General features: G+C 35.4%; 1 protein-coding gene across 2 annotated transcripts in view; it reads right to left on the bottom strand.

Moving 5' to 3' along the window:
* Nucleotides 1-2516: 2516 nt before the first annotated feature.
* OLFM3 (olfactomedin 3) overlaps nucleotides 2517-23622 on the bottom strand; it is a 210550-nt gene continuing 189444 nt past the window's right edge. For both annotated transcript variants that reach the window (XM_008055024.1, XM_021710901.1), the window contains exons 5-6: nucleotides 7892-7998; nucleotides 2517-5642 (exon numbers count right to left, since the gene is read on the bottom strand). In XM_008055024.1, coding sequence (XP_008053215.1) covers nucleotides 4965-5642; nucleotides 7892-7998 — 785 coding nt within the window. In that variant the 3' untranslated portion in view covers nucleotides 2517-4964. The remainder of the gene's footprint in view (nucleotides 5643-7891; nucleotides 7999-23622) is intronic.

Below are 23622 nucleotides of genomic sequence, written 5' to 3'. Positions count from 1 at the left end.
ATTTCCTTTACAGAAATTCATACAATTGAACTTATTTTTCATTAATTTTGTTGTTGTTGCAGTCAGTGCCCATTAGACTATAAGCACATGAAGACCTTACTTATCTGTTGACAGCTATGTCCCTGGCATCTAAAATGTCATCTGGGAATAAATAATGCAGTATTATCTAATTGTAACATGTGTAAATGACTCACTGGTAATGTACAAGAATTCATGTCAATTCAGGATTGATACAGATGAGCAACTGGCTAGATCTGCTAGAATGGCCAGTGTTTCATTCAGTTCTCTTGCTCCATTTTCAAGACTTCTGCCATACTACATTTATTTTATGGGAATATCTGCATATATGCGAATATTTCCAAGCTGAAATGTGGCAGGGAATTACACATCATGGCAATATTTTCATCATTAAAAAACAAAAAAAATAAAAAGCAAACAGGTGCCAGTTCTTTCAGACATAATATAGCTCTGTTAGGGGGTAACTTAGGGTACTGAACTGCATATATTTGTACGATTTACCAGCAAACTTCTCAAGACACTAAAATATTCCTGAGCACTCTTCCATGTTGACCATATTGCTTCATATCTCTAACTGGGAATAACTATATTTATTTATTTTAAGATAACCATAGATGTAAAAGTTATCATCTATTCTTGACAAAGTGTAACTTAATGTCCCCTTTCTTTACATCATTTTTAAGTCATGTGTAATTAGAATTTATATTTGTAAAACGTATTTGGCACTTGATGAATTGAGTTTCAAAGGGAATACGTTTTATGCCAACCAGTCTGACATTTTGGAGACCAGGCAGACTCCAAGCAGGATTAAAATTATTCTAAGCTTGATAAAATAGGTCAACTGAAGGAAAAACTGCACATCATAGTTTCAAGATGTACATCAGATAAATCACTATGGTAAAGTCATTTTGAGGAAGCATTTTTTTTCCTGATTGCCTAAACAGTAGAGCAAATAGTTTTCTATTCTCTATTCAATAAATTTTCAAGAATTGAGTTCATAATTTCCTAGATAAATAATAAAAAGATTTTAGAGAAGTTGTTTTTTCTTAAGCTAATGCTTTCATTGTATTTCTTTCTAGTACAATATCAACAATTCAAAATAGCAGACTTTATTAAACCCTAGACTTTCTCTGAGGTCACTGACCATGACAAATTATACAGTTTTATGCTGAGTTCAGTTAATTTTTAGAAACAGAAACAATTCTATAATATTGATTTCAGTCTGAATACTGCTTGCTGAACTGAATGATATTCAGAGCAAGCAGTGGCTCTGTGCCTTTCTAGAAATAACTGTTTATAGCTATAAGCAGTCAAGTTTTGTATCATCTTACAGCACCCACATTTTAATTCATGCTCCTGCCTATAGTACCAGGTAGACTAATTTGTGGTAGCTCTTCTCATTGTCTACTTGCTAGGTGATGATGGAAAAAGTGAAGTACACTTTGTCTCTGAATGTCTACTTAAATGTCTATCATAATGGGAAACATCACATGAGGTATGATCAAGAATATGATCAGCTGAGTGTGGTGACTCCCTCCTGTGAGCCTGTATTTTGGGAGACAGCTGTGAGAAGATTGCTTGGGCCCAAGAGGTTGAGGCCAGCCTGGACAACACAGCGAGATCTCATCTCTACAAAAAATAAAAAATAAAAAAATATATAAATCAGGAAATTAGCTGGGTGTGGTGGTAGGCGCTTATACTCCCAGTTAGTTGAGAGGCTGAAGCGGAAGGATTGCCTGAGCCATAATTGTGTCACTGCACTCAGCTTGGGTGACAGAGTGAGACCCTGACTCAGAAAAAAATAAAATAATAAAAAGAATATGATCATACCTACTCATCAAGTCAGCCAGATGACATTTTAAAATTCTGTTTTCAGGAGTGTCTTGTTTTGAAAAGGCTTGGCTTTTAGAAACGCTACAAGGGCTAGTCTGACCAACTAAGGTGTTCTTGTTTTTTAAATAGTCAATTTATTATGTAAGGAGTGTAATGCTGAAGGATTATTATATGTAAAACTTGCCTTAGTAGGGAATTAACTGGTTTTGTTTTGAAGTGAATGTATGCATAACTTTATATGGTCACATTTAAAAAATAATCCTTCTGGTTGAAAAATTAGTACTTGTAAGTTTGGTAGTGATTTTTAGATACAAAAACCTGTTTCTTATTGAAGTAAGCATCAATGAGAAGTTAAAATTATTTTCTGAAGCTAAGATTTTGTCAGAGAGAATGCTACCTATTATAAAGATGAAATGACTCTATAAGTTTGGTGATAGAGATCAGAGATTCTGAGTTTGTGATGAATTTTAACTAATCATCTTTCTATGCATATAGTGCATCTGGTGCTATTTCCTCTTTTATCTCCACATACTGATAATGCACTGAAATACTACCTTTTTCTGAACTCGTAGATATAAATTCAGGTGCAAGTAATAAGCATTGTGATTCAAGTGCCACAAATACAAATAACACACACACACAATCAGGCTAGGAACATATTATTATTTGAGTGACATGGAAGTTTATGAATGACCTGGTTAATTCAGAAAATACCAGTTACATAGTTCACTTAGATTTAAGACTTTCTGAGCCTGGATTTCTTTACGTCTTGGATTGTGTGGATGACTTAAGGATATTCATTATTTCCCTTGTAAAATTTATTTGTTGGAGATTTTTTAAAAAAGAAAACAGTGATTAGAGTAAGTTTTTATTTATTTCAGGCACAAAACTGATAATAATCTATTAAGAAAAATGCTTTTAAACTGTAGATGTTTAATGCAAATCACATTTTATCTCCACTTGTAGTGACAATAATAAAATCTGTGCTTGCTCTAGCAGCATATTCACTGTAAATTGGATACGGTGATGAAATCTTACATAGGAAACAATAAAGTGCTTTACAAGCTGCACACCTCACAATACACTGTGATCATCCAAATTTTGAATGTATGTGAAACTATATAATATCAGTAAAAGAATATAGATATCTAGCAGAGGCCATCTACTTAAAAATTAATTCATTTCTGAAACTGATGTGACTTTTCCTTATACAAACTCTTGACATATGAAATATTTATTGATTCTCTTTGTGGTGTGTGTACAATGCCAGACAAATCTCCTAAGTTTCCCTGCTCTCAATAGTAGAGAAGAACTTGTGATAAACATTTTAAAGAGAAGAAAACATTGCAAAAGAAACCAGAGTGGTCATTAAATCATGCTAACTTTTTGTAAGCAAAAACAAACAAAGAAGCAAACAAACAAAAACAACTTTGTTAAATCTTAATATTTTCAAGATCGGTGTTTAATCCTACAACTTTCACAGTGTGGTATTTGAGGATGATATTTTACTTATATTAGAAATGAATTACCCTTAAATATTAGAATTTCTTTATACAATGCTGTATCAGAATTATTATAGTTTTATCTTTCAAAGAAAATTGTAGTACTGTGTATGTGTGAAACTAAACATTTACAGCAATAAGTTATATATCATTTACCATGAAATTTGCTTCTTAAATTATAAAGCCAACCCTATTAGTTTCCATAAAGCTGCTTTAGGAAAATGTTTTTAATATATGGAAAGTACATTTGAACTCATTGACATGTTTGATATATAGTTTAATCATATGTTTTGTGGAGTTATTAACATCAATATTATTAAAACTTTTCCTTTTTGATTACACTAGTTCTGCACATGCATTGAATCCGGGTAGCCAGGACTTCTCTTTCCATCTTGTTTTCTGAGTTGGTTATTCACACATCTCAAATCCCCCAGTCAATTCCCAAGTCTCCCCATCATTTTCTCTTGCAAAATTTTGCTCAAAACTCTCCAGGGCCTACAATTGAAATCTAGAAGATATTACAGAAATTTTACTTCTTAAGAGTTTTCATATTTGTTTCACAGACTTTTAGAGTTCTGATACAACAGATTACACTATTGCAAGTTGTATGTGAAATATAAATTAAAACACTAATATATTTAATTATGAAGAACACAGTTTGTTTAGTGGAAATAAATGAGTAGAGTTAACTCAAATCCAGTTTTTGTGATTCAGCTGAATCTTTTGTGGGCCACTATAGGGGCTTCATTCTTGAATAGAGTAAGTCAGGTGTACTGAATCAGTTTTTGCATTCAATGTATTTGATCCAAAAAACTTTGGGTAAGATGAAATCTCTATGTAAGGTATCTGGCTTGATTTTTTTTTTAGTTTATAATGCCTATACAAAGGGGTCAGCCAAGAAGATCCTTCTTGGTCACACTCGAAAAGTAACTCAAATAATTACTGAGATTAAATTTCAGTGTATTTTATAAAAAATATTACATACTTTCACAGAAGTGAAGAGATACAATTGCACAATGGTGGTTACAATGGTAGAAATACATATTGCCAATAAAATGTTAGCAAGAGATTTAAAAATGACTGTACAGCACCGCATCAGAGAATTGTGTTAATAGCAAAACAATTAATATTATTTTTCCATATAAATGAAATCCTTAAATATTTTTAAAGAAATAAATGGGAATAAAATGCTTTTTTTCTTCATCTTCTAATTCCTACCAAAATATTTCCTGATGTGGAGCAAAAGACAGTAAAAAATGACAGAGTTAAAAAAAAAGACATTCATGCATTTAAGCCACCATTAGTCTCTGACTCTAATATAAGGCAGATCATTAATCTTTTGCAAAACTATGACTTTAGTCACTTAAACTCTTCTTTAGTGCTTTTCACGACAAGGACATGATAGGCCTTGTAAATTTAGGAGTTAAGATGTGTTTCCAACACGTTAACTTAGACAGGCTCACCTGTTTTTTGAAACACCAGCTTTACAATTTAAAAAGTGCTTGCTTTGGAGAAATGATGACAAGTAATAATAAAGAAAAAACCAGAAGGGGTCCTATAGAGTTTATCACAAATGACACCGCTTAGACAATGAATACACATCACATTTGCCTATGTGTCATCCTCCGTCTTAATGATGTGGAAAAGGGTGACATTGAACAGGACCTGGTGGCCATTGTTCCAGGCATAAAGAGCTCTATCTCTTGAATTGTAGTCAAGCATGGATATGTGAAAGTACTGGTTATGGAAGGGAATGTCTGTGTATTCATATGTGGAGGTTTTGGTGGAGTAGGAATAATACACCTTGGCTCCAGTTAAGTGGGAGTTGGTAACATACAGTGTCCCACAGATCATGAAAGACTCCCCCGCACTTCGCTTGGGGTAGCCCGTGCCCCAGCTCTTCATCACCTCCAAGGTGTCTTGGTTAAGTTGGCTGATGACGATATTGCCGGCATTCTGGTTAGTTGCATACACAGCCCATAGCCCGATTTCATCAGCCATTAGGTCAATGTCAGAGAAGCCACCCCAGGTGTAGGGGTACACGTTGTGAAAACCAGCATACTCCAGGCTTCGCTGTGCAAGCACTCTTCCCAAATCAAAGCTGTATTTGATAATGATATTACTCTGGTATTTGTTAAAATAGAGTGAGCCGTTGTAGACGACATGGTTAGTTCCTGCCCACTTGAAAGGGAGATTGTATGTCCTTGATTCAGACCCACTGACAAAGTCTGCAATTGATTTGTACTCACGGACAATTTTATTGTTAGTATAACTGTCCATGTACCAGACCTGAGAAGAAGGAAAAAAGACAGGAGTGACTAAATTCTGTACATTTTCCTGAGAATTCCAAAATAAAGATAGTGAGAGTCAGCACATATACTTACTGGGGTGCCAAAAAATGCATACAAATTTTAAGAGATGTTATCTATGTATTATTTTTAGTTTGCCATAATCAGAAGTGTCTGGATGCCGACGGTAACCACTTTGAGCACCTCTTACAATTGCAGAAGTCAAACAGGACTTGTATTCATCATTTGTTATCAGTGTGTATTGAATATTATAATTTTAACATAGTTTTGTCCTTTCTTAAAATGTGTATATATCTTTTTGGCACCTTCCATATACATTACAATTTTCAAGCTCTGGAAGCCATGTTATCTTATGGCTGACCTGCTGCAATGTGATAGTCTTTCAAGCTTTTGTAAACATACTGGTATAGGCTGTGTGGAAAAGAAATAATTGAATTTGTTACTTTGACATTAATTTGCTTTATCTTTCTTAGTTTTTTGTTTTTGATCATTTGGTGTCTTTCATTGAGTGGACCAAATATATGTCAATGCAAATCACATCACCTGATAGATCAATGTAATCATTGATAACTGCAAAAAATAAAGCTTCAGCAAATTATATTTACAAGAGGGGGCACCCAAAAAGACAAAATTATTTTGGGGAGGGTAAGTCCCTTGTAGTACAGGTTTCCCCCACTATGCAAGTGTTCTAGGAACCCATTGACATCAGTATACCAGCAAGGGTTGTTGTGAGAGCTACATTTGGCTTCAGAGATTTTTTTTTTAAAGATTCTTTCAACATGTTTGCCCATTTAATAATGGGTGATTTACGAGTGCACTTGCCCACAACATGCTGAGTGTTCAGCAGTTTTAGACCAGAAGTGGCATGACTGCCTTGTTTCACCCTTCCTATTCATCTAATCTCTCCCTGAGCAACATTTTTTTTTTTTTTTTGCTCTTGTTACCTCAGATGAAAAAAGACCTCAAAGGGAAATGTTTTGCCAATGTGGAAGAGGTGAAACAAAAATTGGCAGAAGCACTAAAAGGCATAAAAAATGATGAGCTCAAAAACTTCTGAGCAGTGGAAAAAGTGTCTCAATAGGTGCAGTGCATCAAAAGCCAGTACTCTGAAGGTGACTGAAGTTTAAATATGTAAGAGTAAATACATACTTTTCTATAAACAAATTTTGGGGTATTTTTTGGTAGTCCCCCCTCGTATTCCATCCCTTCTGCTGAAAAAAGTATATGGTCTAATTTTTCAAATTTAACTTATTTCTCTTTTTTTCTTTTTTTTGAGTTGGAGTCTCACTCTGTCGCCCAGACTGGAGTGAGGCTCCAACTCCAGCTCCTGGCCACTACAGCCTCGACCTGCTGGGCTCCAGCGATCCTCCCGCCTCAGCCTTCAGAGTAGCTGGAATTACAGGTGTGCGCTACCACACCCGGCTAATTTTTTGATTTATTGTAGAGATGAGGTCTCACCAAGTTGCCCAGGCGGGCTCAGGCAATACACTCACCTCAGCCTCCCAAAGTGTGGGATTACAGGCTGAGCCACCGAGCCTGGCCTTATTTCTCCTTAGTGGATATCACAGAATCATCTGGTAACCCTTGTTTATTCGATGAGCTTATAGGTACAACTATCTTTTAATGAAACCATTTTACAAACTTAATAACTAATCTCATTTGGATAAAGCCCTTGAGAAGCTTAATTTATAGTGAGTTCTGTAACAGAACATAAATAGAGCTATGGCAAGTTTCCAGGATATTGATTTGCATAATGTAGGCATTGCCAGTTTATGAAAATGCCCCCCCCCCAAAGTTTCAGTGCTATTTCTTTTAAAATTACCTTCAGGCTCCAGGAATAGTTAAGCTAATTTAGCAAATTAGCAAGTCCTTGAGTTTTTTCACTTATTTCATACTATTTTTTTCATACTAAAGAACAGGGTTTATAAAGAATACACAGGGAATTTTGTACATTTGTAACTAGGCCTTTCCAAACATGAAACAAGACTAAAACCAATAAAAAAAAATTAGGCTCATTCTACTGGTGAATCATTGGATAGAACATTTTACTAAAACAGATTTGCCATATATCTTTAGATATGTTAATATTATCAAACAGGAACATTTGCAAAGAGTGTTAACACTTTTCAAGTTGAAACTAATATCCCTGAAGAAAATAAATAGTCCAATAGAAGGAAAAAATTAAATAAAACACAATTCTAAGCAAAGGTGTTTGTGGGAGTGACATACTCTGTTATTTTTTTCAGACGCTAAAGGATCTGTCATCCAGGCGCCGAATCGGGTTCCAGATGTCTTGACTGTAATGGGGCCTGTGATTTTCATCAGTTTGCCACATGCTGAAATGAGAGAAACATAAACATGTCGGGTGAACACGGTCAATGATTCCAACACGCCTACACCAAGAGCAAAGAAAAAGATCTTAAAACGCAGCATATCCATAGGATTGATATCACATATTCTGAATGAATGGTCATTCATGTTAGGTGCTGTGCATTTGACCATATTTTGAACCAAGGCGAGGTGCTTTATCAATGCTCTAAATCCAAAGTATGAAATGTCAAAGTAGGAAATGATATGTACGATCTGGAAAGAAAAAAATGAGGGACATCATTACTATTATACCAATTTAGCACCTGCTTCTTCTAAGTAACAAAGGTTAGAAAAATTAAACAAATTGCCCATGGACCTGTTTACCTGATCACCAACCACCCCTGCTTCTCCTAGCCCCAACACTTTGTGACTGTGGATAACTTATACCAGCCAGAAAGGACTCTACCAACTTGTATTGGTAAATGAGCAACTTCTGAGAAAGATACCCTTATAGAAAATAGCAACAAAAAGCCCAATTGCAGTTTACCTGACAGAGGTGGAAATTTGAAGGAGAAATGCCTTATACAGACAACAGGGTTTGATAGGACACCCATGAATATGCAAGTAACTTCCCAAATTCAAGCTCTTCAGACCCCAAAGTTATATGCAGTGAAAAATAAATAAGTGCAATACAAAATGAAAAATTAATGACTTTCATGAAAAAGTAATATTTTTTGCCACCTTATTGTGGATAATAGCTTGAACTTTATAAATGCCAAAACCCAAACCCCACAGAAACCCAGGCATTTCTGGGAGACTTTTAAACAGCAAAATTGAAAAGTGAGTTCTATACACATTATGAAAGGCAATATGGCTGCCTAAAATGTTGAGCTTTGGTCCAGACAAAGAAATCCTCTTTCCTGCTCATGTGTACCATCTTTTTTCTTTCTCTTATTTCATACTTTGTTGGGTCTTATTTGTTCCACATATCTTCTTTCCTCCTCTGCCTATCTTTAGAACTGATAAATTTCTAGTTAGTTCCTGTTGCTTCCTGTGTGTTTGGAAAGAAAAGAACAGATAGGCACAGCAAATCAAGGACAAAACTAATTCTAGCTTTGAGCTTATTTTGGCTCTTTTTCTCTATGTACGCTACATATAAGAATCATTTAATTGGCAGAATACTAAGCTTTGCAGTTAGAAAGATGATGACTGATAACATTATATTTTGCACTATTACTGTAGTAATAACTACTAATTTAGTAGTCTCTAGCATTAAATAGAATACATTTTTCCCCTTTAGTAAAAATACAAAAGACAAAACTAAGTGTGATGGCATCATTATATTTGTATAATGAATTACTTTATGATTTCCTCAAGCCTGAAAAACCAGACCAATGATTTAGAAAACTTTATGTACTGAATAAAGACTATATTGAATAACAAGATATTGAGTTAAAGCTATTTGGCGTATATCATCTCTACTTGACACAATCACATGAACAATATATGAGTAAAGCAGTATCAACTTGAACTAGAAAAACTAGAATTAATCATATTCTGAATGAATCTAGTTGGGTCTATTCTTTGAGTAAACAATAGGTGAAAGGAATAGGATCTTTAATGGTGTCTTACATATATATTTTTGAATAAACAAATTTTGAAAGTACAAAAATTTCAAGTGCAAGTATAACAAAACAAACAGAAAAAGAATCCCCTTCCTCTGAAACACTACAAAATAAAAATGTGATCTTTTGTCTAAGCATGGGAAGCAATTCTGATTTAAGATGATAGACAAATGATTTTCTCTGCTTTCTTTTCTGTGATCTCACTTAAATGATAAGGAGTAAAACATGGGGGAAAAGCAAAAGCAAAAACCCCAAAGGAAAGAGATTGGTGCAAGAATCATTAGTGAAGAAGTTTTAATAGATTTCTAGATGGCGGTGGTGATGGAAAGGGGTCGCTAGTGATGGAGGATGAAATAAGACGTGTCAGTGTTTACACAGAGGAGGTGAGAGCTGAGGAGGGAGATAATCTGCCTGGAAGAAGAGAAGCAAAGGACTCAAAAACATGGATAGGGAGAGTGTGGGAAGAGAGACAGAGCTCTGAAAACAAGGACCCTAATTAAAGCATGCTTTACGAGCAACTGATTTCATCTTCATTCTTGCAGGACCCCAGAAAGTAGGTTAAAAAACAACTATTAAATTGTGTGAATGACCTGAGAAGACTTGGGACAATTAACCAGATATTACACGGCCAGAACACAGGCTTCTGCATAATGATCTCCTTGCCTACTCTCCATGGAAAGAAGTGTCAAGTCCTACCTGACACAAAAATTTTCCAAGTAAATTTATTTTTCAAAATAAAAAAAGTATAGATGACCAGGGATGACCAGATAGCTTAAAAAATTTACAATAAGAATGACCAAGGTAAATATCCAGAAAAACCAAGGTCCAAGAAAAAAGAGATAATTTAGAGAGCAGGTGTCTGAGACCCTAGCATCTTGAAAGAGACTTGTGTACTGCATATTGTGAAAGGGAACACAAAAGAACTCCTGTGAATTAAACTAATGGGTTGGAAGATAAAAAGAGTTGACCCCAAAATTAAAACAAAAAAGATAAAAATGAAAATAAGAGAAAAAATATAGCATCATATAGGATTAATCCTACATCAGAAGTTCCAACATCTGAAGAGATGTTTCTGGAATAAGAGAAAAAGAATGAAGAAAATTATGATCTTAATGCTAGTAATACTTTCCTTTGAATGGAACAGATAGAATATTGGACTTAGGAAGGAAAGGTATATGTCTGACCCCACCACTTAGATCCCAAGGAACAATATTAGGGGGGACCCAAAATAAACCGGAGTTATCTTTCAGAGGGTGGGCCCCTTGTAGTATACTTGGAATCTGTTCCTCCAGATAAAACGATCAACCAAAGTTTTTATCTGAAAGTTCTGAGAAGGTTACCTCACGATTTGAAGAAGAAACTTCCCGAGTTGTGACAGAGAGGTGACTGGTTCTTTCACCACGACAATGTGTCTGTCCACACTGCCCTGAGCGTTCAGTTTTTGACGCATGACCCTTGCGTCCCACCTTCCCTATTCATCTGATCTCTACCAGAGCGAGTTTTATTTTTTTTGCCAAATGAAAAATTCTTCAAAGGGAAATATTTTGCCGATGTGGAAGAGGTGAAACAAAAAAATGGCAGAAGCACTAACAGCATCAAAATGGACAAGTTCAAAAACTGTTTTGAAAAGTGGAAAGTGTCTTGATAGGTGTATTGCATCAAAAAGAAAATGCTTTGAAGGTGACTGAAATTTAAACATGTAATAATAAATGCACAATTATTTTATAAATAAATTCTGGGGTTTTTTGGGTATCACCTCATATAAGCATTTTTATAATATGTCAACACTCATGTCTACTCTGTAGAATGAGCCCATAAACTAATTACAGAATATCTGTCAGTTGTCTCATTTGCTCTGTGACAATGGAGAAGACAAACTATTTCACAGAAGAACAAATAATGTCACATTATTAGGGAATTAAGCACTGGGAAAAGAAATGGAAAGAAAGATGAGGGTGCAACTAACTTCATATTTTAAAAATGCGGTGGTAAGAGATTATTCCTACAGTTGATTAAAAAAATGAAGATTTAAATTTAAGACAAATTTACAAAATTGATGAGATGAACTGCGAATAATCATAAAATCATATTAAGAGGAGACATAAAGTGGAGTTGGCTAAGTTATCTAAATTCTCATCTTGCAGAGTAGGAGTCAATAAACAATATCTAAAATTGATAAATCTCAAAAAGTAAAAAAATAAGCATATTATTAGAAATATGGACATAAATACCTGAATCCCTAAAATTAACTTGTTAAATATGGTTGCCTCTGGGGAACATAGCTGAAGAAGGAAACTGTTGCTTTTTATTCTAAATATACAATTTTCTAGAAGTGTATGCAATATTTAAACTATAATATAAAAAGTTAAAATAGCTGCAAAAATTTAGAAACCAAAATTTTCTGAAGCAAAGTCACATTTATATATTGCTTATTGAAAAATAATTTTCAGGTTTTATATGCCATCCTTTCCTGAGGCTAGGAAGAAGCTGGAAATGAAAGATGTAAATAATCTACAGAAATGGAAACTGTGAATATTCTTCATTTTAATTTGGTTTCCACCCTATAAGGTGAAATTGTGTTCTTCAAACTTCTAGCTCTGTCATACAATGGACATTACCATCTCTCTTCCTTTAATTTTTTCATCCTTGTTAGGTCAGTGTGCTGGTGCTGCGGGAATGGCAAAGATTTGCACAGAAATTAGATTAGAAGATAAAGTTTATTTAGAAAGTAGATTAGAAAAGAGAGAAGATGGAATCACCTCTCCAAGATTGGAGAGGGGACCAGAGGTTTAAAGAAAGAGTGATGGTGAATGCTGGAGACTAGGGGTTTTTAAAACTTCTTTAGGGGAGGAAGTGGGCCAGCTGAGCATTCACAGCAGCTGACATCGGGGTGATGGGATTTGTTTCTCCTATTTTTGGATGGATAGGTGGGTCAGTCATGAGCACACAAAGTTAAACTAGACCACCACCCCATCATTATAGTGACCTGCCCCTAACAAAGGGAAGATTTAACAGCTTTCAGCCTCAAGAATTCACAGCAGCTGAAGTCATGGTGATAGGGTCTTTTTCTCGTATTTCTGACAACCAGATGGGTGGTGAGTTGGTCAGAAGCACAGAGACAAAGGTGGGATGGTAGATGGGTGTGTTGTGAGAAGGACAATGTGAGAAGGGCAGGGTGGGAGCTGAAAAATTCTTAGGACAAAGATGCTAACCTTACTGTCTTGTGATTTACAAAGGGTTCTGGGAAATGAATGAGCTCAAACAGGCCAGAAAAACTCCATTTTGGCTCTGTCCTTACAAACCTAAAAAATTAGAATCCTCATTATGAATTATAATTATCACTTTACAACATATAGTTGATAAGAAAGGCTAAGAAGTGATGACAGTGGTCAATACATGTCCAAAAGCTGTACTAAAAGATGTACATGAGATTCGAGTAGAAAAAATAAGAATTTTATTTCAAGGAAGTGATTATTACCTTAAAAAATATGCTTCTGTGGAAAGCCCACTAGTTAAAGGGGGTAAAAATTAAGTTTAAAATTTCTTAAACATTTTTAAAAGATGAATGATCTCTCATGATCATTTGAACAAAAATATAGAGAATCTCAGAAGTCAATTGAGTCAAAATTTATTCTGAATTTGATTAATATAATGTCCCAAATATGTAACACAATAGAATGTTCATCTATTGTGGAACTGACTAAATGGAAACACGATCAGTGAGAATTTATGATGATCTCAAGTTATTTTTATACTGAAAGTGAATGTAGATTTTGTCATTATGGAGTTTTACTTGGCATTTTAGATGCCAAACTATGCAATTAAACTTAAAAGTGAGATTTTAAACTGCCTTAACAGCAAAATTGCCCTCTTTGCCATGGGTAGCCTGTATTTCCAGACTAAAGCAAGATACAAACCCCATATTTGCCTCAGCTGTATTCATATTTCAGATGTTGAGATGTGCATAATCAGCTGTTGATCAGTCGAAATCTGAACAATAACTGTCCTTGGGACTCAGAATCATGCCATGGATCTCATCTAATCAACATTCCCAAACAACCCACAGGCTTGGGGTCTCTCGATTGTGATGGTGCTTGGATCTAATCCAACATTGCGTCTCTATGGTGAAGGGATACTACTGAGCTTCAGGTGGTTCAGACTTAAAATTAGGACAGAATTTATATCAGGAGTTAAAAGCTTCTGACTCTTTAACTAAAAATGACTCTACTTTTTTCTTGTAGGAATAAGCATTCCTCTGAAATATGATAGACAGTAAAAACAATAGTAATTGAGAATTAATTAATTAATTAATTAATTCAACAATAATTTACTTAGAATTTATAACACTCTGTGCCAGGACTATTATAAATTCTGGGGATATAAAGGCAAACAGAAGACAAGGTAAGTTGTGTGTTATAGCATCTCAAAATTGTGCTTTCCATTGCCTTTTAAAATTCTTTTTCTTTTTTTTTTCCTTTTTGAGTCAACTAGCAAGAAAAGTTAAATGAAGAAGATATTTTAGACCAAATCTATATTGAGAAGAGAAGGACGCACCAATGAATGGACCAATTATTTGTCAATATTCCATACAAATATAGAAATTCAGCCTTGAGTACTATAAATATAATAACATTTTCCCATTAAAAAAATCTTCTTAGATAATTCAAAATATATCTTATTCTAAGACATATTTACTGCTACTCTTCTTCCACAAAACATATTCATAAACTGCCAAACACAGAAACAAGCAAATTCAACTGTTTAGTTTTCTATGAATAATATATTTGAGGATCTAAATCAAACAAGTCAAATACAGTTATATTTCTTATAAAATCTTACTGAGCTGGTCCTATGCATGTGTCTTTGTGGTAACTGTCTTCTCTGTAGGATGAAAACTGATTATATGTATAATCAGTAAGTTTATATATATCTAGTATTTGACTAGGAAAGATCCTGCAAACATTTATGCATGTTGTGTTGCATATTCTTTGACTCTTCTCTATGTCATCCTCTCTCCATCATTTTTCTTCAAGTCTATCATTCATTCGCTTTCTCCCATCTGCCCAGTGACTCACAATGTGCAATTTCAAACTTTGTCTTTCTGGTACCATCCTATAGTAGACCTCGGTCCACCACAACTTTTTATCCTTGAGTTACATCCTTTGGGTAAACCAATTTTTACAGTATTCATCTAAGAAACATACTGGAAGTAAGTTAATAACCCAAAGTATTAACAATTTAAAAATAATATCTGCATCTTAAATAAGTCCTTCAGTTTCTTAATTTAAAATAGTCAGTACATTAAAAATTTTGCACTCCATAGCAAAAATAATGCTTAAAATTTCAAATAGGTATAGGCTATCTATATATAGAAATGACCTTTGCTTTTGTAACTGGTTTGATTCTTACTCCAGGCAATCCTTCCTTGGAAAGCAAGCCTTTAGGTGCTTAAAGGAAGGCTTTTGTATGTGTTCTATGAAAAAGGGTGTTTCATTCACTCATCTATTCATTTATTCAGTTAAGATTTATGAAGTGTAGAGGATTGTTCTAGATTCTAGAATTACAACGATGAGAATAACACCTTTGTTCTGGTGAAGCTTAAATTTAGGTTGGAAGAGAGAAAGAACAAATAAATAAACAAACAAATAAGCTGCATGTATCGGGTAGGAACACATTTAATGAAGATATTTAAGCAGAGTGACTGGGGATCTACTTGAGATCGGGAGTGTGGGAAGACCTCTTGGAGGATCATATTTAACCTGAGAGCTTATTGATAAGGAGTCAGCCATGGACCCATAGTTGACCAGAAGGATACTTAGGTATTTAGTTTATTGAGTGGAGTGGCCATGTAGTAGATTTAGCCACTTAGTGAATCAGCTAGAGGAATCCCCACATCTGAATGTGGTTGGAGACGTGGGTTCAAGAGTCTGACTGGATTTGGATCCTAATTTTGTCCCTTGCTCTCTGGAGACTGAACAATTTTTTTTTACCCTCTCAGTGTCTCATGGGTAACAACAGTAATAATATCTATCTCAGTGCATTATTGAGAAGATTATACAAGAAATACATGCTGAGTGTTTAGAATGGTGTTTTTGATGCATAGCTAAGTACTTAAGAAATACAAGCTATTATTATTATTCTTGCAAAGGCCCTAAGTCTGGTAAATTCAAATGCTTGGAAGTCAAGAGAAAGAGAAATAAACAGAAAGATCAGTGTGTCTAGAATGCACTTGGAAAAGAAGAAGATGAGGTTGGAGAGATGAATAGTCCAGGTCATGAAGTCTGAAAAATCAATTTTATTGGTGAGTGAATATAGTATTTGGGTTTTATTCTAGGTCTGACTGAAAGCCATTGGAAGACTTTAAACGGAGCAGGGAGTAACAGACTGAATTGTATCTTAAAAAGGATAAACAGAGGAGTTTACTCTATTTGGTAACTATGAGTAATCACGTCTCTATTGTCCTCTAACATTAGTCATAGAAGGCATAGAATGTAGGCAGAAATTCCCATAAAGAGGTTATCACATCAGTTCAGGTGAGAGATGATGGAAGCAATGAAGGAGATGGAAAAACATAGCTGGATTTGGGTACACTTTCTTTTTTTTTTTTTTTTGAGTTGGAGTCTCACTCTCACCCAGACTGGAGTGCAGTGGCCGCTCCCGGCCACCACAGCCTCGACCTGCTGGGCTCCGGCGATCCTTCCGCCTCAGCCTTCCGAGTAGCCAGAATTACAGGCCTGCGCTACCACGCCCGGCTGATTTTTTGATTGATTGTAGAGATGAGGTCTCGCTGCCCAGGCGGGTCTCGAACCCGCGGGCTCAGGCAATCCACTCACCTCAGCTTCCCAAAGCCCGGGATTACAGGCTGAGCCACCGAGCCCGGCGGATTTGGGTACACTTTCTAAATGAATTTGATAAGACTGGGCTTTAGGTTAGATATAAAGATGAAAAACAAAAAGGAATAAAAATCTCAAAAAATAATCTAGGATATTATCCAGGCTTTTGGCTAGTCCAGTTAGGCAGATTGTAGTGTCATTTACTCCAATGAAAGGACTGAGAGAGGAATGGGTTTGGGAGGAAAAATCAAGAATCCAATACAGGTTATTTTAGATCATTCACGATTATACATGCCGGTGGAAATAGTATATACATCTAGGAGCAGACATTCTTTTGAGATATGGTTTTCGACGGGCTTCAGTAGAATGATGACAGTGGAAGCCTGGAGCTATATATGCCTTAGAGAGAGGCACATACAGAAAAAGAGAAAGGTATCTAGAACAGAGCTCTGCAAATCATAATATATACAGGATCTAGAAAGGAGCCCAAGAAGAAACAATAAGTGTGGTGTTAAGGAATTCAAAAGAAGAAATCATTTGAAAAAGGATCATGCACTGACCTGTGGCAATACCACCGAGATATCTAGCAAGATAAGATCAAAGAAGTGACTGTGGAATTTGGCAACAAGCAGTCATTGGTGATCACAGGACTCAAATGAAGTGAGTGGTGAGACCAGAAAATAAATGGAAATTGGTTTGAAAAGAACTTATACCAAAGCAGCTGCTAGAGGAGATTATTTCAAGGGAAAAGAAGTAAGGAGATGGGGTGAGGAAATGTGAGATCATGAGACATTTTTATTGGTGTGCTGATGTTGTTTAAGGAAGGTTTGTCTGTCTATAGGATTAATTTTGTGGAGAGCAAGAAGCTGATGATGTGAAAGGCAATAATTAAATAAATGAAGTCCATGAGCAGATGGTGGTTTAATCTATTTAGTAACCATGAATAATCAAGCCTTTATCTGTCCTTTTATATTTTTGTGTGTGTTTGTGTATGTCTGTTCTCACTTTCATTAATTTACCCAGGAAATGCTCTTTCTGTAGTATATCCCATTCAAATTTGAATGCTGAGGCAGGAGTTAGAAAATCTGGTTTTGGATCTAGGCCACTGCATCAAATCATCCTACAATACTGGACAATGCATTTATTCTTTGAAATGGAATTTCCTCATCTATAAAATGAAAGCCCTGAAGCCTGGCATTTTGTCATTTTATCTAAGGGGACAAAGAATATAGTGGATCAACAAACTTTTACATACTGATGGAGAGAAGGTGGTCTTTGTGATTGTTGACAAACACACACCACGAGTGTGTTCACACTCATCATTATCATTAGCAACTTTTACTAGTGGGAAGCAAACACCAGACAGAAAGAGCTCTCAGTGTTGACTTGTTCCCAGTAGAAGTTTCGTTTACAAATGGCTATTGATTTCTTACGCTAAAATTCATCTTGCCAAATGAGATTAGTAAAATTAAAGTTACAGGAATTTATAAAACTGGCTGATTTTTAGTTTTAACTTTGTGAGCTTTTGTGTTAAGTAAATACAGGCATCCTTAGATTCTAATGGAACACAGAAATTGTAAAAATCAACTAAAGTAAAATAAACAATAAAAGTTATTTTAAAAAATGTCTCAGTATCCCCAAACTAGCTTTTGTTCAAATAAATCATTATCTTTCTCACTTTGCTCTCACTTTATGAGGACAAAGGAAGTCAGACAGAAGGTATAATTTCTCCAAATGCCTGGAAGACAAATGTTCTTGCAAAGGTGGATGGTAAGGAAGGAAGATAGGAGTCTTGCTTCATTGATTTTTCTCTCGCTGTGCTCTTCTGTGTGCAGTAAGACACATGGAAATACTAGCATTTATAATGTATTGCATATGTACATTGTGTATATTCAGAAAATACATCGTATCAGTAGTAATGGGAGAGAGTTATCATTTTATTTCTCTGATGTCTTTTAGAGTTAAATTTCCTATAATCAGTTACAATCCATATCTATCAATCAGTAGCTCAGGAGGAGATACCATTTGGGATTCAACAGAAAGATCAGTTGTTTGGATTAACAAAGCGTAAAAACCATCTGTCCTCTCTTTTGTTTATTTCTTTAATATATTATTGTACTTTGTATTATCCTGGACTAACAGCTTCTGGATTTGAATCCTAAGGCCATGCTCAAGTAAGCAAATTAAGTGGAGTAGTGAATATGTTTACAGACAGAATATATATCTTTTTACTTAAGGCCATTAGAGAACTCATGTAATACAAAGCACATTTGATTTGATCTTTAAAATTTATCGTTAAAGCTACTTAAAATAAATTTGTCTCTACCGTACATTTGGCAGCAAAATATATTTATATTATTTAAACCTTTATTTGCATGTCTAGTCTTACCAGCTATCCTGGTGAGGAAAAGGTGAGAATAAGAGTGAACATTTAAAAATGCTATATTATTAGAAAAGTAAATAAATAATAATATTACTATATAGGATTTTTATGGGAATTAAGCAGACAGTGTTTGGACTAGACCCAGAGGACCTGGCTCACAATAGGGTAAATAAAGAGTATGACATTTCAATGTTTAAAAAAAAAAATGCCATATTTTAATGTTTCAAAAAAAGTGCTGTATTTCAATTTTTTTTTTTAAAGCTGTATTCTAGTGTGCTAGAATGAGTTTCCAGTGGTTATCTAGGTAATGGTATCAAAAATAATATGAATATGTCTAAATAACCCATGATTTCCAAAATTAACACAATTTTACCCTTTTTATGATTTTCATATAGTGCCTCAACTCTTTCTTTTACCTTTTCTGGGATTAAGTTCATGTGATACACATATCTTTAAGGAGAAGAAAATTTTATATCCAAACTGAATATTATGTTTTGTTATAAAATCCTAATTTACTTGACAATTCATGCTTGCCTCTGGAAATTCAGAGTTTATATCCTTAGATGGCTTATAATCTAGTTGTGATCTAGAAAAATGTAAGCCATACAAAGGGAAGATTAATGATAAATCAGCTTCTGGTAAAATTTACCAATTACCCTAAAATGTGGCTAAAATATATCCAGGGTTCCAGGGTTGCAGAAGCATGAATCATAAAGTGCATAGATGATGGAGAAACTGCCATTCTATTTGACAACCTAGAATTTTGGTGAAAGCAGGATTCTCTTGGGTAAATTACTTATTTGAAGTTCTCCTTGATTTAATTCGTGGCAGTATTCTTGTAAATTTCTCCTATTACATTTCTGAGTTAAATTTCACTCTTGTCAACCTCGGAGACTATTTGGCTTTTCTGTTAATTCCTGCTTTCCCTGAGATTTTCAGTGTCTCATGCTTTAAGTGCTAAGAGAGCAAAGTTATCATGGAATGAAATACGGCATTGTCATTGAAGAAAGAACAGATGGCAAGGAAAACAAAGGTGAAAAAGGCTGTACTTTCGTTGTCTTTTTTTCTGAATAGATTCTGGTTTTGTAAAGGACATAGATGTGTTTTATATTTGGTGTACACTGGTTTATTTCTTGAAAGCAACTTAAAGTTTTTTGTTTTAAAAACACAATATGCTCTTAAACATTCTAAGGGTGCGAATTTTTGCCTGCTGTGTTTCAGGTGTATTGAGATAGTTGTAGGGAGTCATCTAAAACAAGACATGGGTGGTTTCTGACCTCTCAGGGTGGAAAGGTAGAGTGATCCATGAAAAGGGAGAGCAAGTTCAATGTCTGGGAGGTAAAGAACAAGTGGAAACTGAGCGACTGGAAATATTAGAAGGGCAAAAGCTTCGGCTGACTCATCCTCACAGCTCAAAAGAACTCAAGGCCTAGAGAATCAGGGAAAGTCAATTTCAACAAGACAAAGCATGCAAAGGTGTTTGGATTCCATTTGAAAGGTAAACCACTTAAGTACGGGTATTACATGCCAAGATTTGGGGAAGGTATGATGGAGAGGGAATGACTTAAGCTAAAAAGCAAGTGGTTAGGAGTAATCCAGTTGAAAAATGGTGAACAGTGCTCTAAATTAGGGGAGCAAGGATGCAGAAAAGATATGATTTTGAGGGTTTGGTGAGAGACAGCAGAAAAAGATGCATTGATGGCATGAGGGGAATGAGGCTCAGGGAAGAATCAAGGATGACTCTCTGGCCCTTTTTTCCCTACAATAGTTGAGTAGAAGGAAGTAATATTCATTAAATTAAATATATTGAGGTATCTAGGGAATTTCTCTGTTATGGCATCATGTGGGGGTAAGAAACCTCAATCTTTGAACTCAGAAGGACTTAGGTTTAAAGTTATGCCTCCAACATGTATCTTTGGAAGTTAATTCAAACTTCCTGGGCATCTGTTTTCTGTTAAATTGCCAATACTATTGCCTAAGCCAGAGTTCTTGCATGGATAGAACTAGCGCATGTAAAATATCTGGCATGGTGTCTGTCAAGTAGTAGGCACTCAATATTGCTGTAGTTATCTACTTCTGTCCTTGTTGTTGCCACTAAAATGTGAGCTTCTTGACAGTAGAGAGAGATGGTCTTCTACTCATCTTTGTATTCTTAAATACCTAGCAATGTACAAGCACACATTAGGAAGTCAAATATTTGTTGAGTGTGCAAATAAAGAAATCTACTTTCTTTAAAAATTTTTTTATTTTAAAGATGTGGGGTACAATCCAGGGTTAGGTATATAAGTATTCATTATGCAGGTACCCACCACGCCTCAGATTTCTAATGTTATTTCTGGTAAGCATGAAGTCTCAAAACCATTCGTGTTAGTAGAAACACATGTTTCTGGCGCTTCACTAGAGGGCACCAAACCATTGCCCTAAAAAAGAACTAACCAAAGAGAGTGCGGGGCACAGGATTGGAAAGCTGGAAAGTCTCATTATAATCTACATTAAATATCTATTGGTGTTCTCGAGGGTGTGTACAAGCTTTAACCACACTGTGTCAGTCAAATTCTCACATGCATGCATTTATATTCTGCATGTCTAATAATGTGGTATGATTTAATTAAGCACAGGGGACTTTATTCTCTTCAGTCTCTCATAGGAGAAAATTAAGCACTTAGACAAGGGCATCACTGTACCTCATTCAGGCCAGAGGGTGCAGTGCTGTTGAAGCGTTTTCCTAATATCTATTTTCTCCAAAACTTTAATTCTCTAGTAGAAATCAGCATAACGGTGCCCTAGTGGTCTTGATGACTTGTGATTCCCTTTGGGCCTTATTTACTATTTGGGATTAACCTAAATATCACAGGGAATAAGACTAGTTTGTTTTTTAGTATCTTAAAATTCATGTGATATACCCTGTGATATTTAATTAAAAGAAAATCCACTGAAAAAGTGAGAGAAAAGCGCATTCATCACTGTTGCAATTTCATTGTCTTTTCCCCAATCCATTCTACCTTTTACTAATTGGTTGTGTAGGTTGAGAGGCCTTTGTGAAGAGTGAAGATGCCATTGATGAATGAGCCTTCTTGCTCTTGATACTACATTGCTGATTCCGTGATTATCCAATGTCCTACTCTAGATCTGAGCAGCAAAGCAACTGGATTTTAGACCCTTTTAGAATACTGAACCCCTGATATACTTTTTTTTTTTACTCTATGCTTTCTCTTAATGGTCTTGATGTTGATTAACATTTGTGTTCTTCATCATGCCCATGTGTTCTGATATTTTGATATTTGGGCATTTATGAGATAGTACTAGGCTTAGAGTAAAAATGTTCTCAAAAATAAATGGAATCGACCGGGCTCAGTGGCTCAGCCTGTATTCCCAGCACTTTGGGAGCCCAAGGCAAGTGGATTGCCTGAGTCTATGGGTTCAAGACCCACCTGGGCAACTTGACTAGACCTCATCTCTACAATAAATAAATAAAAAAATTAGCTGGGTATGGTAGTGCATGCCTGTAGTTCCAGCTACTTGGAAGGCTAAGGCAGAAGGATTTCCAGAGCCCAGCTGGTCAAGGCTGCGGTCCAGTCTGGGTGACAGAGTGAGACACCAACTCAATAAATAAATAAATAAATAAATAAATAAATAAATAAATTCAACTACCAGGGAATGTAAATACCAAGTTAAGTGTTAACCAAACTAAAACCTAGTGTTACACTCAAAATTATATGTTTGATTTCTTCTGGAATCATATATATATCTATATTGTATATATATTTTATATATATATATACACACTGTGTCATAAAATATACAATATCTATATAAAATATATTACCAGACATTTTTCAAATAGAGTGGTTCTTCTTTAATGGAACATATGAAGATTCATTTATTCTTTTCAGGGACCAAGTGACTTTATGTTTTACTGTGTTAAGAATGAATGCCTCTGCTTGAACATACTTTCTACATTGTAATTAAAGTTTGTGGTCCAGTTGATATATAACCCCTCTGCTCAGGAGATGTTCAGTAAGTAGTTAATTGACCTAAACATGGTGGGATGGACTAAACTACCCAGTTCTTGAGACAAACAGCATAAAAGTGTTTGATGCATTGTGTCTCTGGCCTCTTCACTAAGTGACCAGGGAGCTGAGGTCTGCTAATCATCAAGGAAAGGGTTTATGAAATGTGAGAACTATTTTCAACAGAGATAGAAGTAAAGTTCATTTTTTAAATTGAGCAAATCTCAAGACATTCTTGTGTTAATTGTTCAAAAACATGACTGTCACACCATAGAGGTCAAAGGGTTTATGAGCTAGAACTAAGGCAGAAAGGGAAGGGACTGGGCCGTCCTCACAGACTTTGACCACAAGACTGCAGCAGTGCTTAATCTGGGGCCATCCTTGAAAAAAATCGTTCGCATAAGCAATGTTCACCATAAATCTTGCTTGGGACGATAACTCCCTGCACAACTTTCTCCCACATGCTCACAAGGACCTGAGCGTGTCCTATTGTAACCCTTGCCTCACTATAATACTAAAATCCTCACCCCAGGTTGGGCTTATCTGCCATTTTTTTGTAGATGCAAATGCAACATATGAAGAAATATATAACTACGCTAAGCTTGCATGGTTAGAGCCCCTCTGTAATCATGCTAATATACCTTTTCTTGGAAGTTACACCTCTTTCCTTATCTGATAAAAGGCTCTAGCTGGCCCCCTTGAAAGACCAAGCCTTGAAGAACTCTTCTTCCTAAGCTCCCTTGTACAAGACCCCAATAAAGCCTTGTCTGGAATCTGTTTGGCCTCTTGCTAATTTCTA

This window comes from Carlito syrichta, unplaced genomic scaffold (genome assembly GCF_000164805.1).
Source record: "Carlito syrichta isolate Samal-C Ts95f unplaced genomic scaffold, Tarsius_syrichta-2.0.1 Scaffold301635, whole genome shotgun sequence".
NCBI classification, from domain to species: domain Eukaryota; kingdom Metazoa; phylum Chordata; class Mammalia; order Primates; family Tarsiidae; genus Carlito; species Carlito syrichta.
The sequence above is the reverse complement of the archived record's forward strand: the minus strand, read 5'-3'. Positions and strand labels throughout refer to the sequence as shown.